The sequence below is a fragment of the Equus asinus genome, chromosome 25, assembly GCF_041296235.1.
Source record: "Equus asinus isolate D_3611 breed Donkey chromosome 25, EquAss-T2T_v2, whole genome shotgun sequence".
Taxonomy (NCBI): domain Eukaryota; kingdom Metazoa; phylum Chordata; class Mammalia; order Perissodactyla; family Equidae; genus Equus; species Equus asinus.
The window spans coordinates 54538747-54560642 of record NC_091814.1 but is presented as its reverse complement, the minus strand read 5'-3'; the positions used below and the strand labels follow the sequence as shown (position 1 = coordinate 54560642).

General features: G+C 52.6%; 1 protein-coding gene and 1 long non-coding RNA gene across 9 annotated transcripts in view; one reads left to right on the top strand and one right to left on the bottom strand.

Moving 5' to 3' along the window:
* The first annotated feature begins 5 nt into the window (after positions 1-5).
* LOC106823286 (uncharacterized) lies at positions 6-12016 on the top strand. 3 transcript variants are annotated; one of them, XR_006519996.2, is made up of 8 exons: positions 8-160; positions 1285-1483; positions 3138-3242; positions 3927-4014; positions 5947-6085; positions 6764-6891; positions 8368-8839; positions 11488-12016. It is a non-coding gene; the product is annotated as an uncharacterized lncRNA (long non-coding RNA). The 3 variants fall into 3 exon arrangements; XR_001396113.3 differs by lacking the exon at positions 11488-12016 and having other exon boundaries at positions 7-160; positions 8368-9019; XR_011498064.1 differs by lacking the exons at positions 5947-6085; positions 11488-12016 and having other exon boundaries at positions 6-160; positions 8368-9019.
* FCAMR (Fc alpha and mu receptor) overlaps positions 9910-21896 on the bottom strand; it is a 31342-nt gene continuing 19355 nt past the window's right edge. For 2 of the 6 annotated variants that reach the window (XM_070497082.1, XM_070497083.1), the window contains exons 2-7: positions 20805-20941; positions 18238-18310; positions 13726-14064; positions 12023-12782; positions 11263-11381; positions 9910-10624 (exon numbers count right to left, since the gene is read on the bottom strand). In XM_070497082.1, the coding sequence (XP_070353183.1) occupies positions 10455-10624; positions 11263-11381; positions 12023-12782; positions 13726-14064; positions 18238-18310; positions 20805-20843 (1500 nt within the window). In that variant the 5' untranslated portion in view covers positions 20844-20941 and the 3' untranslated portion in view covers positions 9910-10454. Of the gene's footprint in view, positions 10625-11262; positions 11382-12022; positions 12783-13725; positions 14065-18237; positions 18311-20804; positions 21224-21896 lie in introns of those variants that run through there. The other 4 variants (XM_014828849.3, XM_014828867.3, XM_044758511.2 and 1 more) reach the window with 4 other exon arrangements.

Sequence of the window (21896 nt, the reverse complement as noted above, 5' to 3'; positions counted from 1 at the left end):
TCCTTTCCTTTCAACTTTCCTAGCTGGCTCCATTTGCTTCCCTTTGACCTTGGGGAGACTCTGTTACTTGGGGATTCTCCATCATTGCAGCTGCAGGATGCAAGACAGAGCATCAAGCCTGAAGAGCCTGTTCTGCCGCTCTCTAGCTGCAAGACCTTAGGCAAGTCACCTTCACATTTCTTTTCATCTGGAAAATAGGGATAGTAATTGCCAACCCCACAGGGAGAAGATATAACCAGACATTAGATGTGAAACACATGGCCCGGGGCATAGTATGAAATTGATGTGCATTCGATGGGGCACAGGTGGCAGGGATGGCTCTCAGTCCTTGGTCTCACGTCTCCACTCACTCGGAACATCGCCCCACTCCCTAGGATACTTAGCCTGGATTAAGTCCACTCTTTACTCATCTTTTGCAAAGCGCCTTTTACCAGCTCCAGCGCTTCCAGCCACATGGGGGGCCGTGGCTCTTCCCTTTCATGCCCTGCAGGAATTAAAGACTCTGGCTGCTTCTGGGCTCCCCTGAAAATGGCGGACCTTGGAGTCTTGTTGGGAGCTGGGCTTGGCGCCACAGCAAAGAGGGCGCTGATCTGCCGAGCCGGGTAGAAATCTCTTTCTCTTAGTTGGTCCTTGGAGCAATCTCTCTCCCTTAGTTGGTCCTTGGAAGTCCCCCGGACACGGCCTGGTTAGGACTCCCAGGCAGTCCCCAAAAGATTTTAGCAGTCCTGCGTCACACGAGTGAAGCCCACTCCCCAGCACACACGCACATCCCCCACCCCCCCACAGCCCCACACAGAAGCCTGCCCCATCCTACCTGCGCGGGGCTGACCAGGCTCTCCCTACAGCATCCTGCAGGCCAAACCCCAAAGGGGAAGGAGGAAAGGAGAAATAGAACCCTGGAAAAACAGGGCAGTCAGAGCCCTGGTCTTATTTTAGCTAACCACTCACTCGTGGTAGGGTAGCAACCTGGAAACACAAATTTGACAGTATTTTCTATTATGGAGCTTAATTTCAGACCCCAAACCCAAAATCTGACTGACGTAAGGAAAAAATTGCCTAGTCACTTCCAGGCAAACTCGATCCAATTCCACAATACCTCAGTCACTTCACTCCTCATTTAAAACTCTGTCTCCGTCAGGATTTCCTATCCTTCTTGTCTGCCTTCTCTCCTCTGGGGCTTATGTTAGGTGTGGGGTAAGTGGGCCCGTGAGGGGTGGCTTTGCCCGTGATGCTTTGGGAGCGCTGGGAAGGAGTGCTCCATTACTTTGGTCTGCTTTGTCATAGTGCTGTGTTGGCCTTGTGCTCCAGAAGGAAGTCGTCCTGTCTTTTAAGATGGAACTCGACTTGCAGTCATTGGGCCTTTATCCCTGTTCATCCGAGAGGTCTGGTCCACTCTGCGCTCTCCTTGTCTCTACTGCTGGGCTCCTTTGGCTAGGACTTCCAGGCCCCCTCGGACCTTCCTTGCCGTTCCTGTGGGTGCAGGGTAAGTTTGGCCAATCTGTGTCTCTCTGAGCCTTGGGGACATCCTGTGCACAAAGCCTCATTCTCCCCTAGAACCCCTTGTGGGCTTCTGTGCTCGAACATTCCTGTGTAATTGGGGCTGCAATGGATATTGGCAAGACTGCTGGCCACCAAAGTCCTGTATGGGACAAGCCAGCTACAGCCCCCCTTGGCTCCAGCATCTCCAGACCCTTCTAGATCTCTCTGTCATTGTGGATCTCCTCTCCTCGCTTGCAGCCGGGGACTACACCCCATGGTGGTGGGTGGGAGGGCACAAAGATGCACCAACAGCTAAGTGGTCTTTCACTCCCCTCAGCAATCTTTCTCCTCCCCAGTTCCAGGGTCTGTATCTAGTGGGAGGAGGTAAGGGGAGATGGAGATGGTGTGGGGACAGTGAGGGAATAAGCCTGCTTCTGCCAGACTATGGCTTCCTTCAAAGGTTCTCTGTCTTACGCCTTTCTCCTTTAGAAGTGGATCATCAAGATATTTGTAGATTTTGTTTTCTTATTCCTCGTTAACTCACATTCCCCAGAGCAGGGGGTAAATTGCGTCTAGTTGTCTGGGCTGGTAGGAGTTCAGGGAGGCCCATCCACGAAACAGCGGCTTCTCATGCTTCCCCGGGGCCCCCAGATCCCCTTCCCTGCCCCCTTATTCTATGATGGTGGGATCATGTCCTGGTGTGTGTTCCCAGGAGTCCCCATAACTATCTTAGCAGACTGTGTCAGGCACACACACGCATGCACACACACACCCCTGAAGCCCACCTGGCCCACTGGTCCAGCTTAGGGAAAGGGGAAGATGAGAAGCGGAACCTGGAGAAGAGCCAAGAAGCAGAGTCCTGCATCCTGTTTTGGGCTCAGCCACAGGCTAGTGGTGTGATTGGAGTCCCCCAACTTCCCCTCTCTCACTGTGGTTTCCCCATCTGTAACTCAGCGGCTCTAAAACATCCCAGTCATCAGGAGGGAGGGACTGGCCAAGAGGGCCAACAGCCCAGCTCAATAGTAATGACCATGACAGCAGTAATCGTACCTTCCAAAACTTACGTCACTTCATCTGCTTTAAAAGCTCCCCTTCCCTTTTAAAATAATAACATGAGAAGAAAATAGTGATCAGAAGAACATCTTTTCATTTGATTCTCATGGCTCAGGGACTGGCATGAGTCAGTGTGGGGAAGTGCAGAGCCCTGGTCTGGGGTCAGAACCTCTGTGTCCAGGCTCTGGCTCTGCCTCTAACTGGCTAAGTGACCTTTGCCGAATTGCTTCTTCCTTTAGGGCTGTGGTTTCAACTGTTACATGGGAGGCTGGGCCAAATGGTTCCCAAGGCTCCTCCGGTTCTAGGATTCTGGGTTCTGGTTGAGTACTGCATTAGTTTCCTGTGGCTGCAGTAACAAATTATCATAACCTTGGTGACTTAAAACAACAAAAATGTATTCTCTCTTAGTTCTGGGGGCCAAAGGTCTGAAGTCAAGGTGTGGACAGGGCCATGCTCCCTCTGGGGGACTCTGTCCCTCACCTCTTCTAGCTTCTGGTGGCTGCTGGCATTCCTTGGCTGGTAGCTCTATCGCCCTAGTCTCTACCCTTGTGTTCATCCTGCCCTCTGTGTGTGTCTCAAATGTTTCTCTGCCTCTCTCTAATAAGGACCCTTGTGATGGCACTTACGGTCTGCCCAGATGATCCAGGAGATCTCCTCATCTCAAGCTTCTGAACTGAATCACACCTGCAAAGACTCTTTTCCCAAATAAGGTAACATTTACAGATTCCAGGGACCAGGGGCAGACACGTCTTTGGGGGGCCATTTTTCAGCCCACCACAAGCATCTACTATGTCCATGACCTGTTTGAGGTTCAGGGAGATGCAAGACGTGCAGGAGTGTTCATCCATGTTCCCCAAGGGCACGCGGTCTGATGGAGGAGTCATTGCCTCCACACACCACTGCCAAGGAGCAACACCAGCTGGGCAGCAGCCAGGACGAAGAGGCAAAGCAGCCTTGTGGAGAGCGTATCGGCTCCAGACCCAGAGCACCCTGGGTTCACGTCCAGCCCCTGCCACTTGCCAGCAAGTGGACCCTTGACAAGTTACTTAATATCTCTGAACCTTAGTTTTCTCATTTATAAAATGGGGCTAATTATCCTCCCCCATAAGTATGTTACAAAGATTAAGTATAATTTGTGCAGTGGCTGGCATCTAATAGCTGCTTATGATTCAGCTTCAAATGAATGGGACAACACAGCCTTTCAGAACAAAGAGTGATTCCCCACTGATCAATGAAGAGCTAAGGGCCCAGAAGTGGAATGACTTGTCCAGTTTTGCACAGTGAGGCAATGGCATAGAGGAGTCGAGAACCAAGGTCTCCCAATATCGGGCATTTCCCTCCAGTTCTCCAAGTCTTCACTCTTCCGACAAATCTTTTGAATTGTGTTTCCACAGGCAGCAAATGACTTCTGTTTGCACCTTTGATTGATTCAGGGATTGGAGAAGACCAAGTACACAAGCACATGCGGGTCCAGCTCTTCAGGTTGGTGGCATTAGCTGATGCTCCAAGGCCCTAGGTTGACCCAGCGCCAATAGAGAAGGGGAGGCCTGAGCCACACGGTCCTTCCTCACCTCTCCACTGCCCTTCCAACATTGCTCACTGTGGATGCTTCTTATGAACGTGGCTTTTCCCAGAAGAGTGAGATAGGAGCGGACAGATGAAATGCCTATCACTGCTATTTACTGCCAGCTCTCTGCTCCCATGTGAAGCTCTTCTGATTAGTCAACATTTAACCCCTGTCTTGAGTCAATGTTTAATCCCAGGCCAGCCAGCCCTAAAATCCAGCATTCCTCGGCCAGCCAATAACATAACAGTCATTTCAGTGTCAACCGTTGGAAAATAGAATTGTGACAGTGAATCTACCAAAGCTGGATGGCTAACCCCCTCCCTTTATTTTAAGGATATTGACTGTTTGGGATTATCCATGTCCAAGTAGCCCCAGTGTCACCATTAGCAGATAATGATCTTGTATTTCCTGACCTTAGGTGTCATCCATTGGCCAAGAGCTTTACATCCATTTACTCTTCCTGTTCTAATTTTGCCTTTCGGGCTGGAGAGAGGACATGGGATGGGAACTACTGCCATTGTTGCTCAGCTGAGTGCTGCTGGCTGGCCACATGGTCCCTAGTATGGTCACTGGTTGGAATCCCACTAAGAGAGTGGAGACTGGAATAGTCCAGTAGGCTGGGCTCAGCCAAGCTCTTTGGGAGTTTCTGAGCCCAGACTTATGTTCAAAGGCCTGAGCATTTTCCCAGGTGAGTCTCCCTGTTAGCTACAGGTAGGAGGAAAATTAATTCTAAACACTCCATATTTGCCTGGCTATTGGGCGATTGCACAAGGGATCCCCAGGGCCCTTCTTAAGGAGCTTGGAGATGGCGTCTGTGATCTGGCAGCATCGTGTAAATGCCAGGAACAACCTTAGTTAAGGAAAAGTCAGAGAATGGCCAGCTGATGGTGGCCATGTGGAGGGTGTGAAAGATGGGGAGAGGACTGTGACCAGATCAGCAGTTCCAGTCACTGGATGGTGTTGGAGAGGGCGTCTTACTGGCCGAATGTATGTGTGGGAGCCTCAAATCTTTTCTTTTTTCTACATGAACACACAGTCACCTCCTTCTCCCTGACTACCTGCTTCCCTGTGTCACTGCACTGATGTCCAAGCCCTCACCTGTTTTCCTAGCTCTATTTACTTTCAACTAGAGAGTGAAAACAACATTTCTTCTAGGGCTTCCGGGGTAGAGGGCTGTCTGTTCTCTTTGACTGGTGGAGGAGCGCGGGCAGGGACTGTGGTGGGAGCCCTAAGACAGGTGCGTTTTGCCCTGAGGAGGCTGTCATGGAGAGCAAGTGGTAAAGCCGAATGAGAAAGAGCCTGGAAGTGGAAAGTTGGCCTTGGTCCAAAGGCCCTTAATCCTGCCGGGCCAGTCCCGGGGCCCCAAAGAGCTTTTATTCTCCCATTCTGAGAGGCAGGAACAAATGAGCAAAACTTTCTGAGGTTACCAAACCACTCTCTTGCCTCTCCTACCTCCTTACTCTGGCCAGGGAGGGGCGGAAGGAGGAAGATTTTTGGGATACACATCCAAAGTCAACAGGTGAAGTGTCAGGTGACAGGGCCTAGCCCTTCTCATGAACCACTGGGGTCCTCCTGAAGACTTGCTGTTTCCTTGTTCCTGGTCTTAGCCTGGCCTTCAGCCCAAGGTTTGCCTGGCTGGCAGCCATTGGAAAAAATCCCCTGCAGCCTGTGCCCATCTGAGCCTCAACATTCCCATCTGTACAACAGTGTACAACCTGCTTCTTTCTGGTGATGTATAGTCTAACTCATTTTCAGTTGTCTGTACCACACAGATGGAAGAGAGTGCTGGCAAAATGAAGAGTTTAGACCAGTTGCATTTAATAACCAGTCTGCCCTTCTTATGCCAGGCTCTAGAGAAGGAGACTCCTGATGCCCTTTTCCTGAACTCTTGTCTGATGTGAAGGGCAACAACTTCAGACACATTGTGGGGCAACTCGGACAACACCTTTGGTCATGGTAGTCCTGGCTCTCTTCCTCCTATCTGAGGTACTCAGGGTTGGGGAGTCAGGCATTTGCAACATTAGGGAAAGAAGTGGCCTGGTTTGAGCCTCTGCGCTCAGAGAAGAACTGGTAGATCCAGATCGAGGCAGCAAATAAGCAAGGGGGGCGGGGGGAACTGAGCCAGAGGCTGGGAAAGAAGAACACAGAAGGCTCCAGATGCTCTCAGGGAATGTGTGTTTTCAACAAAACGGGAGTAGGGGGCGCCTGGTGGCCTACTGGCCCAGTGCCTCAGTGTTCACGATTTCTACATGCCTCCAGAAGTGTGGCACAGGGTCCTCTCCTGCAGCTGGCACCTCTCTGTTGCCCATCTGGGTTTCAGCTGACCCCTCGCAGAATGGGCCGTGGGGTGACAGCTCCTCCTCTTGCTGATAGCGAAGGGAGCAAGTTGGCCTGGGAGGGTCGGTGTGTAAGCCAAGCTACATCACTTAATGCAAAATGGAGAGCTTGGTGATGCTGGACCCTGCATGCGGGGCCACCCACAGAGAGTCTGTCTCCTTTTGTGTCGAGTCTCCATTTTCCATTCAATGTTTGTCAACCCCTTAGCCCTGGAACGTCTATACATGTGGAAAAGAATCACTAATGGCTAAAGTGTGTTACAGGTCTTTCCATGGAAATGCCTTCCTCTTGTGCCTGACTGAAGCTGTTATTAAACTGGTTTTGCAGTTCCCAGACCACACTGGCTACTAGAGGAGAGGAATAAACCCCCAAAGTCTTAGTGGAGGACAGTGAGAAGTTGGCTGGGGGTCAAGCGTTTGCCCTGAGTTACCTGAGATGGATGGACACCCCAGCGGGTAAGTAAGATCTGAACTCTATTTGTACAAATGCCGGTAAGGACCTCAGGGCCAGTGACTGAATTTTTAGCTCTCAGTTCCAGCTCCTTGAACTTTTACACTTCATTTCACCAAGATAGTAATAAGTCAGCTAGTGACTGGAGAGAACAAATTGCTGGAAATGATTATGAAACTTTCTACACATAGGCCTAAAAGAGAAAACAAGGAAGACTTTAGAGTCTTAAACAGCAAAAGACCTGGCCGGATACCCAGGCCATAAATCCAGGCACAGAGGAAGGCAGTGCAGTACGGCCCTGAGATCAAGGAGGTGCGGAGGTGGACCACGTCGCATTCAATTCCTAGCTTGCCCCTTCTCTAGGAGGGTAACCAGTGAATTTCTCTGGTTTCAGTTTTCTCATTTTTAGAGTGGGAATTCTCATACCTACCTCACAGAAATGTTGCAACAAGTGCCATATGGAATGTGATAACACCTGGGGCAGGCCCTGCTGGGGAGAGGTCCTTTACGAGCAGTTAGTAAGTAGACGAGTGAGAAGTGAAGAATTGCACCCTAACCCATAGAACGTGCTTGATCCTAGGAAAGTCAGGGCCTCCCTGAATCTGGGATCAGAAATCTCCATGGGCGCTTCCCTGATTCCAGCCTCAGGGGTAGAGCGTCTCCCTGCCCCTTGTCCCAGTGATGTGGGCATCGTGCTGGCTAGGGATATAAAACGAAAAGCTAATCACTGACCATACCCAGGGGTGGAGTTGGCCTGCTTTGCCTGTTTTGCCTCTGGCCTTTTAAGTCAGCCGCCCCTGCCCCACTCCAGGATCAGTTAGCCCATAAAGGAGAGCTGTAAACTCTTGGGGCTGTCCCACTTCCTTCTTGGTGAAGGTTTCACTCAAATCTTATCTCTGCATAGCTCCACTCTCTTGGCCCTGACACTCTGATTGTGGCTCTGCTCTGGCTCCTTGAACTTGGACTGGCTCCTCCCGCTGGTGGACCTCAGCTTTCCCTAAAACACCCTGACTTGACAGTCTTTCCACATCCGGGAAGCTGCCCTTGACTCCAGCCACTTGGCCTACACCCTTGCTGGGCTGGGCCCTGCGTTCCCCCAAGTAAGAGGGGTCAGGCAGGACATCCTAACTGCTGAACCTCAGACAGCCAGTATCACAGGAGTTTGGGGGAAGGGGAGGGCCTGAGAGGGGTGGTGAGGGAAGCTTTTGAGGAAGAGCGGGGTCTGCTCCTTCGCATCAGAGTAGGGACAGAGATCCTTGCGAGGTTTTATGGCTTTGCGCACGTATTGGCAAATTACGCCTCTGGAGCCAGGTGCCGCCTGCTGCCTGTTTCTGTAAAGAAAGTTTTGTTGGAACACAGCCAAAGTCATTCGTTATTTATTGTCTTGGCCGCTGCTGTGCTACATGGGCAGAACTGAGTAGTTGCGACAGAGGCTGCATGGCCTGCAAAGTCTGAAATATTTGCTCTCTGGCTCTTTACAGAAAAGGTTTGCTGACTCCTAGTTTAATGCATCAAGCCCCAAACAAGGAGTGACCCGAGGAACCCAGTCCTGTGCGACCGCTTCACCAAAATACAAGAGTCCACAATGCCGGGAATCTACATGATGTCCCCACACCCAGGGCCACTCAGCGTGCACCTCAGTGTATTAAAGTCTCCAAAGGCCCGTGTGCAGGAGAACCTGCTTGCGTCCAAATCGCCTCGCCTGGACTTCTCTCAGCTACCAACCTTCTTTTTCTCAGAATACCGCCTAACAGTCCTGAAAAGCCAGTTATCTGTGGACACCCCTAGTAAACACCAGTTAGGTGGCACGATCCCACACGGCCCGGGTTCTCCGCCCATCCCTGTCCCTAATGAGCTCAGTGACCTTGGCTGAATTACATCCTTCTGGGGCCTGCTTCCTGCTGGGTGAACGGCATCATGATGGCTGTCCTATCTCTCTTACAGGTTTTCTAGGTAGGTCACTGAGACAGCGTGCATGAAAATGGTCTGGAACACCATTGTGGTTGATTTTTGACGATTAGTTTTGCTTTGATACATTGTTTAGCAAGGGTGATGTGGAGAAGGCACTAGATCAAGGATGTGGGTTCCCTTTTCTTGTCCTCACTCTGCTATTACTGACTGGGTTAATTGAGTAACTTTAAACAAGTTACTTCCCCGACGGGGCCTCAGTTACCTTACTAGGCTGAGGGTTAATCTCTACTGCTCTACTAGCCTGAAATTCTATGATTCCATTTGGTTAGATTCATGCAGCTTTCCTACTTCTCTAAAACAACAGCTCTCTCTGCGAACCATGGAGACTGCATCTCCTCGACTTTCTTGGGACAGTGACCGGGTTCAGCACCGGCTCTGTGGAGGGAGTAACCAAGAGTTTCCAGTGCTGCTGACAGTTGGCAGGCAGGGCCGAGCCTCCTTGGAATGTCTACCCAGCAGTTCTCCACTGCATGTTGGACTTTCTCTCCCTTCTCTTCTGTTGCTCAGAGGCTGCTCTGCCCACACACCAAGTTCAGACAGCTGGGTAATGGATTTGGCAGAATGGAAGAGCAGGTGTGATTCCTGAAAAGACAGTTGGACTGAGGAGGAGTGAAAGTCCCCAAAAGGCATGAGATGAAGTGGTTATAAAGCAGAATCCACACAAAATTCCTCCTGGCCTCCTTCTCTCTTATCCCTCCCTGCCAACCCAGTAACCATTTTCCAGTTTCATCAACAGTCCTTGATATCAAAGATTTATAAACAGTTGAACAAGAGGCTCTTTATGAAGAAAGTGAGACTCTACTGAAAAATACCCTCCTCCTCCATGATTTTAGGAAAATCCCAGAAAATCTTGACTGGGTCAAAAGGTCTGCTGCATGGAGTATGGACCCAAATGGGGAGGGATGATTTGAAGAATGAGTGTTGTTCCTTTTGGTTTCTATGTAGAAAACACCGCCTATGGAGTCGTCCAGGGGACTACCAGTTGAAGGGGGATTCAGAGCATCTGCATGGGCAGAGTCCCAAGAGCCCACTGAGCCCATGCCTTTCCAGTCAGCCATTTAGTCACAAATATTTATTGGGGCCCTACTGAGTTGGAAGTTCTCTGGGGACACAGTGAGGCAGATAAAGCAGAATTACTGCCCTATAGGAGTATTGAATCCGCTTGAGAAGGCAAAACTAGTATACGTGACCATATACGCAAATACAATTAAATGTGCGCAGCAGGCTGAGTGCTAACAGATGTCAGAAAAGGGGGCGCCTAGCAGGGGCTGGGGTGAAGGTTAGAATTTGGACCTTTCCACACCACCTGGAAGCCTCTTGTATTTTCAAAGCTCCAGGAGTGTAAATTCCACACTTTTCCTGGCTGACCTCTACCAGTGTTTAATAAGTCCTTTCTTGAAGACTTCTTTGAGTCATACCGTCACCTTTGACTATGGAAAATGCTTGGCCTTCCTCAGCCCAAGGATGGTCAGCCTTTGCTTCCCCAGATGGCACCCCAGTTCCGTTAGCTCCCTTCGTCAGGTGGAGGAAGGGTGAGGTTAGAGTGTTTGGTCCGGGTTCTCCTCTGTGGTGACTGAGGTGCTGATCCTTCGGTTCCTCAGGGTCCAGGGTCCCTCTCCAGGACAGTTAGGCTGGCATGGATAAGAGGAGAGTCATCCTGGAGCATCTTCCTTTCCACACAGGACAGCTGGCCTGGCTGGAGGCTCAGCTCCAGGAAATGTGTCATCCGAGTCAAGATGCCCCCTGCTGCCCTTCCTGTCTCCTGAGCTGCATAGACACAGAGCACGCTGTGAGGGTACTGGGCACTGGATTGAATTTCCCAGAACCACTCCCACACACCAAGAAGCCTTCAAGAACTTTCTGACACAGAAGAATTGCAAACGCGCCCTTAGATTGACAGGAATTGGGCCAGGCCTTTGAGCCCCTGGATCTGAGAATCTTAGCCTCCTCCACCTGCTCTCAGAAAATCTCATCTTTTCCTCGCCAGATCTAACCATCATGGATCACTCACTTTAGGAGTGTTTAAACCTGGGCACCTGGCTGTCAGAGACTTTTAGCTGGGCTGCGCAGAGGGCGCAGAGGTTGTTTGGCCCCACGTCTGGGCCCTGCACGCCTGCTGTCTGCTGCTCATGTGGTTCCCACACTTGTGGTTAGCGTATGCCTTGCCATCCTCCAAAGAGCTCCTGAAGCTCTGGGATGGCATTGAGCTATAAGTACAGAGATGATTTTCCCATTTGGTTGACAAAGAAACCAAGGTCAAGAGCGATTAAACGGCTCAGGCTAGAATTTAGCTCTCCTACATCCAGAAGTCCCGGCACCAACTCTGACCCCACCCAGTGCTGAGGGTATCAGATGGGAACAAGCACTCCCCTCCCCGGCCTTGGGGCTACTTAAACTCAACTCACAGGTGCTCTTTCTCTGGAGCTTCCTCTGCAGTAGAAAAAGAGCCACAAGAGTAAGCGGGAGCAGCACGGTAGAGACTGGAGTCAGGATCCGAAAGACGTTTTTCCCTTCTGGAGAAGCGCTGGAATGGAAGTAGCAGGAGTGGGGATGGGAAGAGCACAAGAGAGGGGAGGTTAGAGCTGGGTAGGAGACTGCAGACCATTTGACCCTCACCCCTCATTTTACAGGCAAGAAGCTGAGGCCAAGGCAAGCTGGCTGCCCTCACTCCCACGGCGGGTTAGCAGAGCTGGGACTAGAGCCTCTGTCTTCAAGTTCCCAAGCCCCCAGTCCTTTTCCTGCTCCACCATCTGTGTAGGGCCCCACCAGTGTGCCACACAGTGGGAAAGAGGACTGAGTGAGAGCCAGGGGATCTACCCCTGGCAATTGGCTCTGCCACAGTCCTTCCTCCTGGCTTCAGCAAGTCACTGCCGCTCTCTGGAGATTCTTTTCCTCATCTTTAAAAAAAGTCCCAAAGGTTTCACTGAGTATTCTGTTATTCTATTGTTTAGATTTTTGCTTGAAAATATTCAGATAGCATTCTCCTAGCAAGGACCCTTGGCTGAGGGAGGGTGTCTGATTTTGGTGTCCCTGGCCCTTGACTGTCTGCAGTTCCAGCAGCAGAGAAGCGAGCAGACAGAGGGGGCACAGCGGGCAGCTCACTGAGGCCGTGCCAGGCAAAGGGGCCGGGGGCAGCCCCAGCTGAGAGAAGGGCTGGGAGCTTACGTCTTCATGGAGGACTCCCTGCCCGGGGGCCTCAGGGGCCCTGCTCCCGCAGCCTGGATTGGGGTTGCTCGGGCACTACTGTCTCCAGCAGGCGCGTCCAGGTCCCCTTCAGCACTTCCCTCTGCAGACGCCATCTCTACGCTGGTGGGGTCCATGGTCCACACACCTGCAGCTGAGGTGAGCCATTCAACGGAGCCCGGGGCTTGTGGCTTAGAAACCGACGTTTCTTCTCGGAGGGTTTCCCACGCCCACTGTTTTGAGACGAGGGTTGATGGCCTAATGGTCCCTATGGCCTTCCCAGCTGCATCCAGGGCCGTTCTGAGCCTCTCCGTCTCCTCTCCCGGCAGGGCAGCCTCAGGAGTGGTGGTCTCCCTCCCTTCTTCATTGGCCCTAGCCCCATTTGCTACTGAGCTGCTGGTGCCCCACACCCAAACACCTTCTGTTGCAGTGGGCACACCCCTGATTGTTGAAGCTGGACTCTCTGGAATGGGGACTGTTGTCCTGACAGAGCCCTCCACCCAGCTGCCTGTCCCCGGAGCTGCTGCCCTAGTTGTTGCTGAGGTTTGCCTTCCCTTAGCTGAAGCTGCACTTTCGCGGGTTCCTGGAGTCAGAGCAGCTCTGTCCCATCCTGTCCCCTGTCTTGCTATAGTCTGGGTGGTTCCTGGGGTCCATCCGTTGGTTGCCGCTGATGTTCTTCCAAAGGGTCCCCTGACGAGCTCACCAGCAGCTGGAGTGGCAGTGGGGCTGGTGCTGGCAGGACCTGTGTGAACAGCAGAAGGAGGCCACGTGGGAAGGCTATCCGGGCCGCCTGGAGGATCTGGCAAGGGAGGCCAGGCTTACAGTGTTTCCACAAGGAATGCAGCCTCACTAAGCCACGCAGCGTTTGGCCAACATGTTGGATAAAATAAAAACTTGGGGAAACCAGATGTACTCTCTAGTCTTTGCAAATATTGACATTTTATGTTGCTGTCTCGTTCTTCCACGCCCACATCTTGTCTATCCACTCCTCCAGGACCCCCTTGCTGTCCCTTTCCCAGAGGCCCACGGCCCTCCACGTACTGCTCTTCAAACAGGAAAAAAAGGAAAACCCCAGCTGCAGCAGAGCAGCAGCCTCAGCAGATGGTTAGACGGCAACATCTCACAGGACAGGTTCACGCAGGCCCCCGCGCCTGCCTGCTCCCTGACATGCCGTGCCTCCTGTGGTCTGCCCTTTCACAGCCTGGCGGCCCTTCCTCGGACCCTGGGCACCTGATTCTGGATCACCTCTCCGCACCCTGCCACACAGACGAGGTAGCGGCCGGAGGTTCACTGAGGGCCTCCGTCTTAGGGAGACCCCCGTGCCAATTCTTCTGTTCTGCCCTCACCTGCTTTGCATGTCTGAACCAAGTCATGACCATAAGAAGCCACTTTATCCAGTTCACTCCCTTCTTAGCAGTCTCTCCAAACGTATATTCTACAACATTTCGGGGGGATTGGGTGGGAGAGCTGACGTGCATTCAGCTGAGAAGTTTGCCTAATGTCTACCTTCCTTCTGAAACGAACACCTATACTTCCTAATGTCCTCGCCTTCTCTCGGCTTTTCGTCATCATTGCCCCCGTGTTGGAAGCCCTCTTGGACCCCTGGGTCTTCTCTTGTACCTCTCCTTCCCAGCACCTGCTTTCCCAAGCCTGACCCCCACCCCCCCTCCGCCGTCAGCTTCTACCTGCAGAGACAGTCAGGTTCATGCTGAAGAACACCATGTGGTTTCTGTTCCCGAGGCCACAACGGTATCGCCCCGCATCTTCAGGGGACAGCTGGGACAGCCTCACTGCGAACAAGCCACGCTTCGGGAAGTCTGCTAGAGCCACGCGGCCACGGTAGCGAGGGTGAGTGTAGTTGTTGGTGGACACAACGGTGTGGCAGATCCACGTCAGGGGGTTCAGGCGGCACCAGTACTTCCTCTGGTGCTTATTGATGACCAAGGGGTCATAATGGCACTGGATAGTGACAGCTCCCCCCAGCTCACCAGACACCAGCCTCGGGCCCTTCAACGCACTTGCAGCTGCAAGCAGAGAAAAAAATGTCAAAGGAGAGGGAGGGTTGAGTATCGTCACTGTTTGGGGGGGTTACCAGCTCCAAACTCCACCAGAATTAGATCAGAAAATGCCTCTGTGAAAGTGAAGCTAAGAAAAATCAATGTAGAAATGTCAGCGCTTAGCCGCTGGGTCAGGAGTAGCCCTTGGGCATGGAAAGGAGCCGTGTCGAGAGATGGAAACACGGTAGAAAATCTTCCCACTATTTCGCTGACACTCATCACGTGCCAGCTGTTCTCCTACCGGTCCGTGCAGAGCCTGGGTTCATTCCACCACGCTCTGCTGCAGAGGTTGAAAAGGCTGCCGTCTCAGCGCCTGTGAGAGGCTGAGGCAACGTCTGACAGAAGGGCTGCGGTTTGCGGGGCGTGGTAAAAGAGAGTCAGAACAGATCAGTGTACTTTCTGCGGAAAGGACAGGGTGTCCTAAAACTCAAGGATTCTGGTCTGCTTGGTGGGTACAGCCCCACATCAGTGGTTGCAAAAACGTTCACACTGTTCTACACATTCTGTAGAAACGGGCAGAGCCAGCGCCGCCGTCAAAGGCGGGTGAGCAGCACTGCGAGTGCCTCCGCTTTGGCCGTGCGTGTAAGTCGCAGCTGAACCACCATGCATGGCCTGGGTACTGATCGACTTAAATTTGATCGGGTGCAAGCAGGAACAAAGTTTGTTCTTTCTCTCACTACCTCCTCATACTTGTTCTGTGGGCTTTCTGCTCCTCGATGACATTTTAGGAGTAATTTTGGGTACAGTAGCTTTCACAGTCTCAGGCATTAAGAAAGAGCCCAGTTTAGTCTAAAATTATATGCCCGGTCCAGTCCCACAACTGGTTGCAACTCCAATCCCTTATCCACCTGAAGGCTTTTCCTTTCTCCCAGCCACGCTTAGAGGCGTGCTGTGGGGGACAGGGACATGTTGGGGTCTCTTGCTCTGCTCTACCCCTTCCTCTACTCAAAACTCTGCTGTTCCAGGCCCTTCCAGGGTTGGGTATGGAGGGGCGAGAGGAGTGATCTGCTCTTGGTGCCCTCCAGGCACGGCAGATGTCCAGGGCTGCTTCCTTCTCTTTTACCTCCCAGATCTCCCTTCCATGGCCTCTGGCTGCAGGTCCCTCCTGGTAAGAACTGCCTCCTCCTGCTGCTGGCCTTGTGTGACTGACTCCTCCACCGCCACCAAGCCTGTTGCTTCTGGCCGTCTGCCCTCTGTTGTGGGACAGTCTCCTCTGGGTGGCCCGCTTGGTGGAGGCCCCAGGCTTGCTCCTTTTTGTCCGTCCCACATTTGGTCACAGGAAGCACACCTTTGTCCTGCTGTCAGAAGAAACCTGGGACATATGGCGAGCTTGTTGAGTGGCTGTCTAGAAGTTCCTTCTCTTACTAAGCTTACAGTGTGGGGAAGCGATCCCTCCCGTCCCCCAGGGCAGGTGGCGGAGAGCACAACACATGGATGTCTCTCTCCAAAACGGCTCGCACAGTGAGCTCCTCCACCCTCCGAGGACTCTTCAGAAGGCCACATGGTGGGCGACTGCGGGAACGACCAGCTTTGAAATCTCTCGCCACAGTCCTGCACAGGTGGTTCAACAGCCTTCTTTAGGATGTGGGTGCCTGGCATCTATCAGTTTGTTCTATATCTCTAGGGCTTCTGAACCCAAGAAAGCTCAGTTTAATGTCCTGTTGCCAGGACCAGCTACGTAATTTGTGGGGCCCAGTGCAAAATGAAAATGCAGGATTGCTTGTTCAAAAGTTATGAAGGATTTTACTACGGCAATAGCAGAGCATTAAACCAACTAGTCATCTTGGTTTAAACCAAGCACATGGGCCCTATATGACCTCACAAGGCACATGCCCATGAAGCTGGCCCTGCCTGCTGCATATGTCTTGAGGTCTAATTATAGGAAGAGTCGAGGCCATAAATGCTATGGGTGTATCAATACTCACTGTGGGTTTAATTAAACAACACACCACCAACTACACTACCATTGATAAAGTTAAATGGTCATTTATCAGTAAAAGGCAAGAATAGTCCTGATTACAAGGTCTATCTCAGGAAAACAGTGATGTGCCCTGATCAAATGCTCATACCCTGGATTTTAGGAATTCTCGCGATCGACATGTGGCCTGTGCGAGAGTTGCTCTGCCTCAGAGCAACCGTTTGTCAGCAGGATGGGACCATCCAACTTCACAGTCAAAAGCTGATTAAGGATCCTTAATCAACTCTGGCAGTGCACATCTCTTTCTTTCATTGATACCAAATTTTACTCACCCTTAAGAACTCATTTGGGGGATTACTTATCAGTAGCTGTTACTTATATATAATTAAGGTTCTTAGAACTTTTTCTTAGTCACTTGTGAGAATTAAAGAAAGGGCTAGCCTCTTAGAGTCAATGTGGTGCCCAGCTGGGGCCCCTCATGCAAATTCTCTGCCCCTCAGGGGAGGCGGTGCCCCTGCTCCCTTCACCGTCCTTACTCAGCAGGCTATGTCCAGGCTCCACTTCCCTTGGGGAGGGGCGGGTGAGGCCTGTAGTTGGGGAGGGGCCTGCAGACTGGAGCCTGACTTGGTCTGAGAAAGTGCAAGAGGTCTGTAGCAGGACAGAGTCGGGGGAGGGTTGCACCTGCGATGGATCTCGCCTCCCGCCAGCACAGGGGTGAGGAAGGTATGAGTGTTTCCTTGGCCCAGAGGTGGGACCTGGAGGGGAGAGAGCCAACCCACAGCCATCTGAGGTGGGGTCTTCTGTGCGGAGGGGCCAAAGCAGAACCTGGGACAAAGGGAGGAGATGGCTGTCAGGGGAACACCTAAGGGTCCACAGAGGCGCCACAGAGGACGAGGTAAAGAGCCAGCTCTAAGCACCTGCCAGGCTGGGAGCTGCAAGCCACCCCTCAGACGAGAGCGGCCTGCCCCCACCTCTCCTCCCTCCTGCCCGTGACCTGCTGGGGTCCAGGTGCCAGATCCTAGCCAGGGAGGAGAAGGCGGAGGGAAGAGAGGAGGCTCCCACCACACCCGCCTCCCCGGGCCGGTGAGGGAATGAACGAAGATTAAAGTGCTGACCAAAATATTTAACTGGACACTTAAAATTACCAAATTTAGGGTGTTTGAGACTTAAAGGAATTGAGGACTATTACCTGCACGTTAGCAGAGAAATCATGGGCCCTGAGTTTCCACCGGGCACAGGCCTACTCCTACGGAAAAATTGTAAAGGGGGCAGTGTGGTGTAATTATATCACAGGGAGTTCTTGCTTAAATCTTAGCCACTTTTAATTCGTTTAAATTCTGGTTTGTTTATAAAGCCAAACATAGTCGTTAATCCTTTGGTATTTTCATAACATTTTCGTTCATTCATTAATTCATTCAACAATTATTTGTTAAGCATCTACTTGGGACTAAGTTCTAGGTGCCAGACACTCTAGGTGCCACTTACTACATTCCTCAATGGCTCCCCATACCATCAAAATGAACTCCAGACACCACAGCATGGAGCAGGGCCACTTGTCATCCAGCCTGACCCGCACCTGGCCAGCCTCCCCACACCAGCGGCCATTTGTCATCCAGCTTGACCTGCACCTGGCCAGCCTCCCCACACCAGCGGCCAGGACCTGCAGGGCTGGGAGTCTGCCGTTCAGCCATCTCCTGGGCCTGGCACAGGGTGGGCCCTTCATAAATGTGTGTTGACTAAATAAGTAGATGCATAGATATGATTTTTCTTTACCCATCTAGTTTCTCTGTGGACTCTGAGCTCGTCAGAGTAGGGCAGGGCCTTCATCTTTAGGTCCCTAGGACCGGCCCTTGACCGACACTTGAGTGCTTTCAGGATGAGTGGTAATGCAGCAACGTTCCTTCTACCTCTTGCGCACCCTGGAACCATTATCTTGCAAATGCAACCAACTTTCAGTCATTAACTCAAATGGAAGAGAGCAGAGACAGAGGGGATATCAAAAGAGTGAATGTTCTAGAAATCATCAGGTCAAGTATATGCCCTCTCAAGTGAGCTCTCACCTCCCTCCTTCCCCCTGGGCCTAATCTGATGCCTGGCCTTGGATCCCGGGAGAGAAAGCCCTGGATCTGCCCAAACTGAGGAGCCCGCCAGCAGCCTCTGCAGCCTGGAAGGCGCGGGTCTGGTTTTACCAACTCTGAATCTGGGCTGTGTCCGGGACTCACCTTGCAGGAGGCACAGCACAAGGAGGACAGGCATTTTCCATCCTGCCTTCTGGTTGGTGACCTGCAAAAAACACTGTAAATGAACAGGCCTGAGAGCCGGCAAGCGAGCGGCTGGGCGAGCAGCAGTGGGACCCGGGGCAAGTACCTTCCTGCTTTGGGATCTCAGTTGGCTCAGCACTGGGGCTGGATTAACTCTATCTGGGAGCAGACAGGAGCTGCCTCTCGGAGAGAAGCAGGACGCCATTCTCATGCTCCTGAGCAGGCACATTTGGCTGGGGTCACCACCACCACCAAGGCGAAAATTCCCCTACCCGTGAGGTTTCTGTGTTCAGAAGAGATGACACTCCCTCTGTAGGATTCCAGCCCCTGCACCCACGAGCCAGTGTGGAGCTCTGAATTTCGGGGAGCGGTGTGTAGTGGGAAAGACCATGTGCTGGTTTAACCTTGGCTGGAACTGTGGGGCTTTGGGAAGCTCCCTCAGCCCTGGGACCAGCCTTCTCTCCAGGGATTGTAGTAGCACTTCCACGAGACGGTGTTGAAGTGCCCACAGGGGGCCTGGCACAGGGTGGCTCCCTTCCACTCCTCTCCTCACCACTTCCTTTTTGCAGAAGGAAAATGGCTCCTTTGCGGGAAACTTGCTGTTCACTGGTAGTGTGCCTCTGGTCACAAACAAGGGGTGAAAAATGAACTCTCAGGCCAAGTAGCTGTCTGCTTGAGGGTCCTGTTATGCTTCTTCTCCACGACTTCTCGAAAGCCTGCCCTGCCGGCCGTCTCTGCCCATCTCCCCTGCTTTGGGCTCGCCCACAGGCCTAGGGACCCCCTGGAGGGACCGTGTGTTTCGTCGCTCGCCTCCAGGCTCTGAATCAGGGTCCAGCACAGAGTTGGCGCACAATGCACAGCCGTTGTGAACAGAACTAACCTCTCTTTTAATTGGCACCATGCTGATCGCTGTGCAGTGGTCCTTACTGCTTGCTGATTAAAGACAGATTGTATGTTATACTCCTTTTGTGTTCCCCACAGGGTTTTCATGGATGTTTTTGGTTGATTAAAAATCTGTTCCTTGAATCTATCTACTACCTGCAGTTCCTGGAACCTGTAGTTTGGTTTTTTTTAAAGCAAACTGAAGATAGCCGAGTTTTCTCCTTCCTCCTCAAACACACGCCTCACTAACGGTCAGAACAGGTGCTGCCAGTCACTGGTCTGGCCATGGGCAGGGCAGCTGCCCCCACCCCTGCCCAGCTAGACTGAGCCACACCAGGCGAGAGGAGAAGTGGGAATGTGGGGAAAGCAGGCAGAGCCAGCAGGAGAAGGGGAGAGGGAAGGTGAGGAGGAGGCGAAAGCAGGGAGAGGAGAGGAGAGAAGGAGAGAGAAGCAGAGTCCACGGGCCGTCCCCCCAGCCTGGCTCTGCCCAGCCGCCTCTGCCAAAGCCTCTGCCTGCTCCACCCGGGGAGAGCCCGAGAGTGGTCAGACTTGGAAAAGTCCAGGGGCTCCTCGTGCCTCCTTCAGTGCCCTCCCTCAGGGCCTCCATGTCTCGGGAACGGCCACGGCAGCCTGCGGCCTCCAGAGCCTCTGGCTCCCCGCCCCCACCTGGAGGCTCGCCCAGGGGTGCCTGCACCCAGTCCATTGTTTGAGTAACAGTCACCGAGTCCAGGCTCATTCTGACACTGGCGCCTTGGTTCCCCGGAGCTAGTTTTTCATAAGCACTAAGTACTGACGGCAGCACGTGTTGGGGCCAAAGTCTCTGTGCCAAGCAGCCCAGTTCCTCTGAAACCCAGAGGTGCAGCAATCTCCCCGAGGGGCAATGAGGAAGCACGGAGCGTGGGATAAAATGTCCCAGGGAGTTATCAGCCTTGATTGAAGGCTGCAGGGATAACGTTCAACGGATGTCTCCAAGTCTCCCGCCCTGCCAGTGACCTTCAGAAAGCCTTTCCCCTGGAGACAAGGAGCACCAACCCAGGAGCCTGGGGCTACTGTTAGAGTGCACAGCATTTTAGGGGATGAGGCTCACATTGGGGAACTCCTGTCCCCTGGTCCTGCTGCGAAGGGCATCTGCCTCATTTTCAGCACAGGCTGGGCTATGACTCGCCAAATGCCGCCACCCTGAGCCCCACTTCTCCCCACCCCCACCCCTGGACAGCAGACAAGAAAGGAAGGAGCCAGTGTGGGGTAGAGGGAAGAGCAGAGACCCAGGATTCAGGGGGCCCCACTTTGCCTGTGGCAGACACAGCGACCTTGAGCCCCGCGCCTTTCCTCCCCACCACAGCGGAGGAGCATTGACTGCACTGGCTCCATGTTTCCTCCTCTTTCCAACGTGTGTCGGTTCTAAATTACTCGGGACCTCTATGGAATCAGGCACTCTGGGCAGGGAGAGGGAGGCTGAGCAGAAGGTATTGGGGAGGAGGGAGATGCTGTGGCCTGAGCTCCGGAGTCCTTCCCTGGCCTCCTGGGAGCGAGCCCAGCCTGCTCTGGGAAGGGCACTTGAGTGAACACTTGACAGCAGCTGCTGCCACTCATCACCCGCATTCAGAGAGAAGACCCCACCCTCCAGGGAGAAAGCCTCAGCTCACCTGTCCTTCTCCAGGCTCTGCTGGGGCTCCTCCATCCATCTTGGTTCAGAAACAAAGTCCTCTGGGACTTTTCTTCTTCTCTCTTTGAGATGCTGGTGTTTGGACGTTTTCTAGTTTCTCTTACTTAAACCCTGAGACTGAGAGGCAAGACTGGTGAGTTGGAGAGCAGCTGGAGTTAACAGTAGAGATCCAAGTGTATGGTGCAGCTTAGCCACAGACCCTTCCACAACTAGCATCAAGTCACTTCACCCTGGGCCTTGGTTTTTATTTCTTATAAGAGGGCACCAGTCCTGGTTCCTGTCATTCTTACTGTTGCTTATTCCTGTAGAAATTTTCCAGGGGTGGTGTCAGGGGACACACACATCCGCACCCTCCCACCTCTCATTTCCCCTCCACTCCGGGGTCCAGACTCTTCAGTATGCCCCCTCTTTGCCAGCCCATTAGGGCCTCTTCTGGATAAGTGATGCAACAACTTGGGCAGGAGAGAAAATTCAGGAGAGGAATTCCCCTGCTGTCTAGCCAGCAGCTGGTGCCTTCTCTAGCTGACCTGGCCCTTCAGCTCCCATGGAGAGGCAACTGGGTCACTGACTGCAGCTCAGCTGCATGCCTGGGGGTTATGAATCCATGCCCTGGACGAAGCACAGGACAGTAGATGGGACAGTCTCCATGGAAAGAGATCACTGACAAGTATGGCTTATCCAGACGCATGACACACTTCAAAAATACCCCACTATTTCCCTTTGGAAAATCTTTCATGTGTGGGTTCCTTTCCTTAAAAGAGATGTGATGTGCCCACCTCTGTTGCATTTGAACTGACATTAAGACGGCCGGCACAGCCCAAGCGCTCACCCATGAGGGGCTGCCGGGCCGGAGGTGCTGCAGTCAGAGCTAAGGACTGTCACCAGGAGCCCTGACAACAGCATAGCACCCTTGCACCAGTTAGAAAGGGAGCTTCTTCCTTAAGAAAAATGAATTCAGTTGGTCTATTGTGCATGATGTGAATAACGATAGGTGGCAGGTTGCATTCTCTATGCGGTCCCTCTTCCAGGTTTGAAGATGGGTTGGGGACAGGAGTTGAGTCTCTGAGAGCAA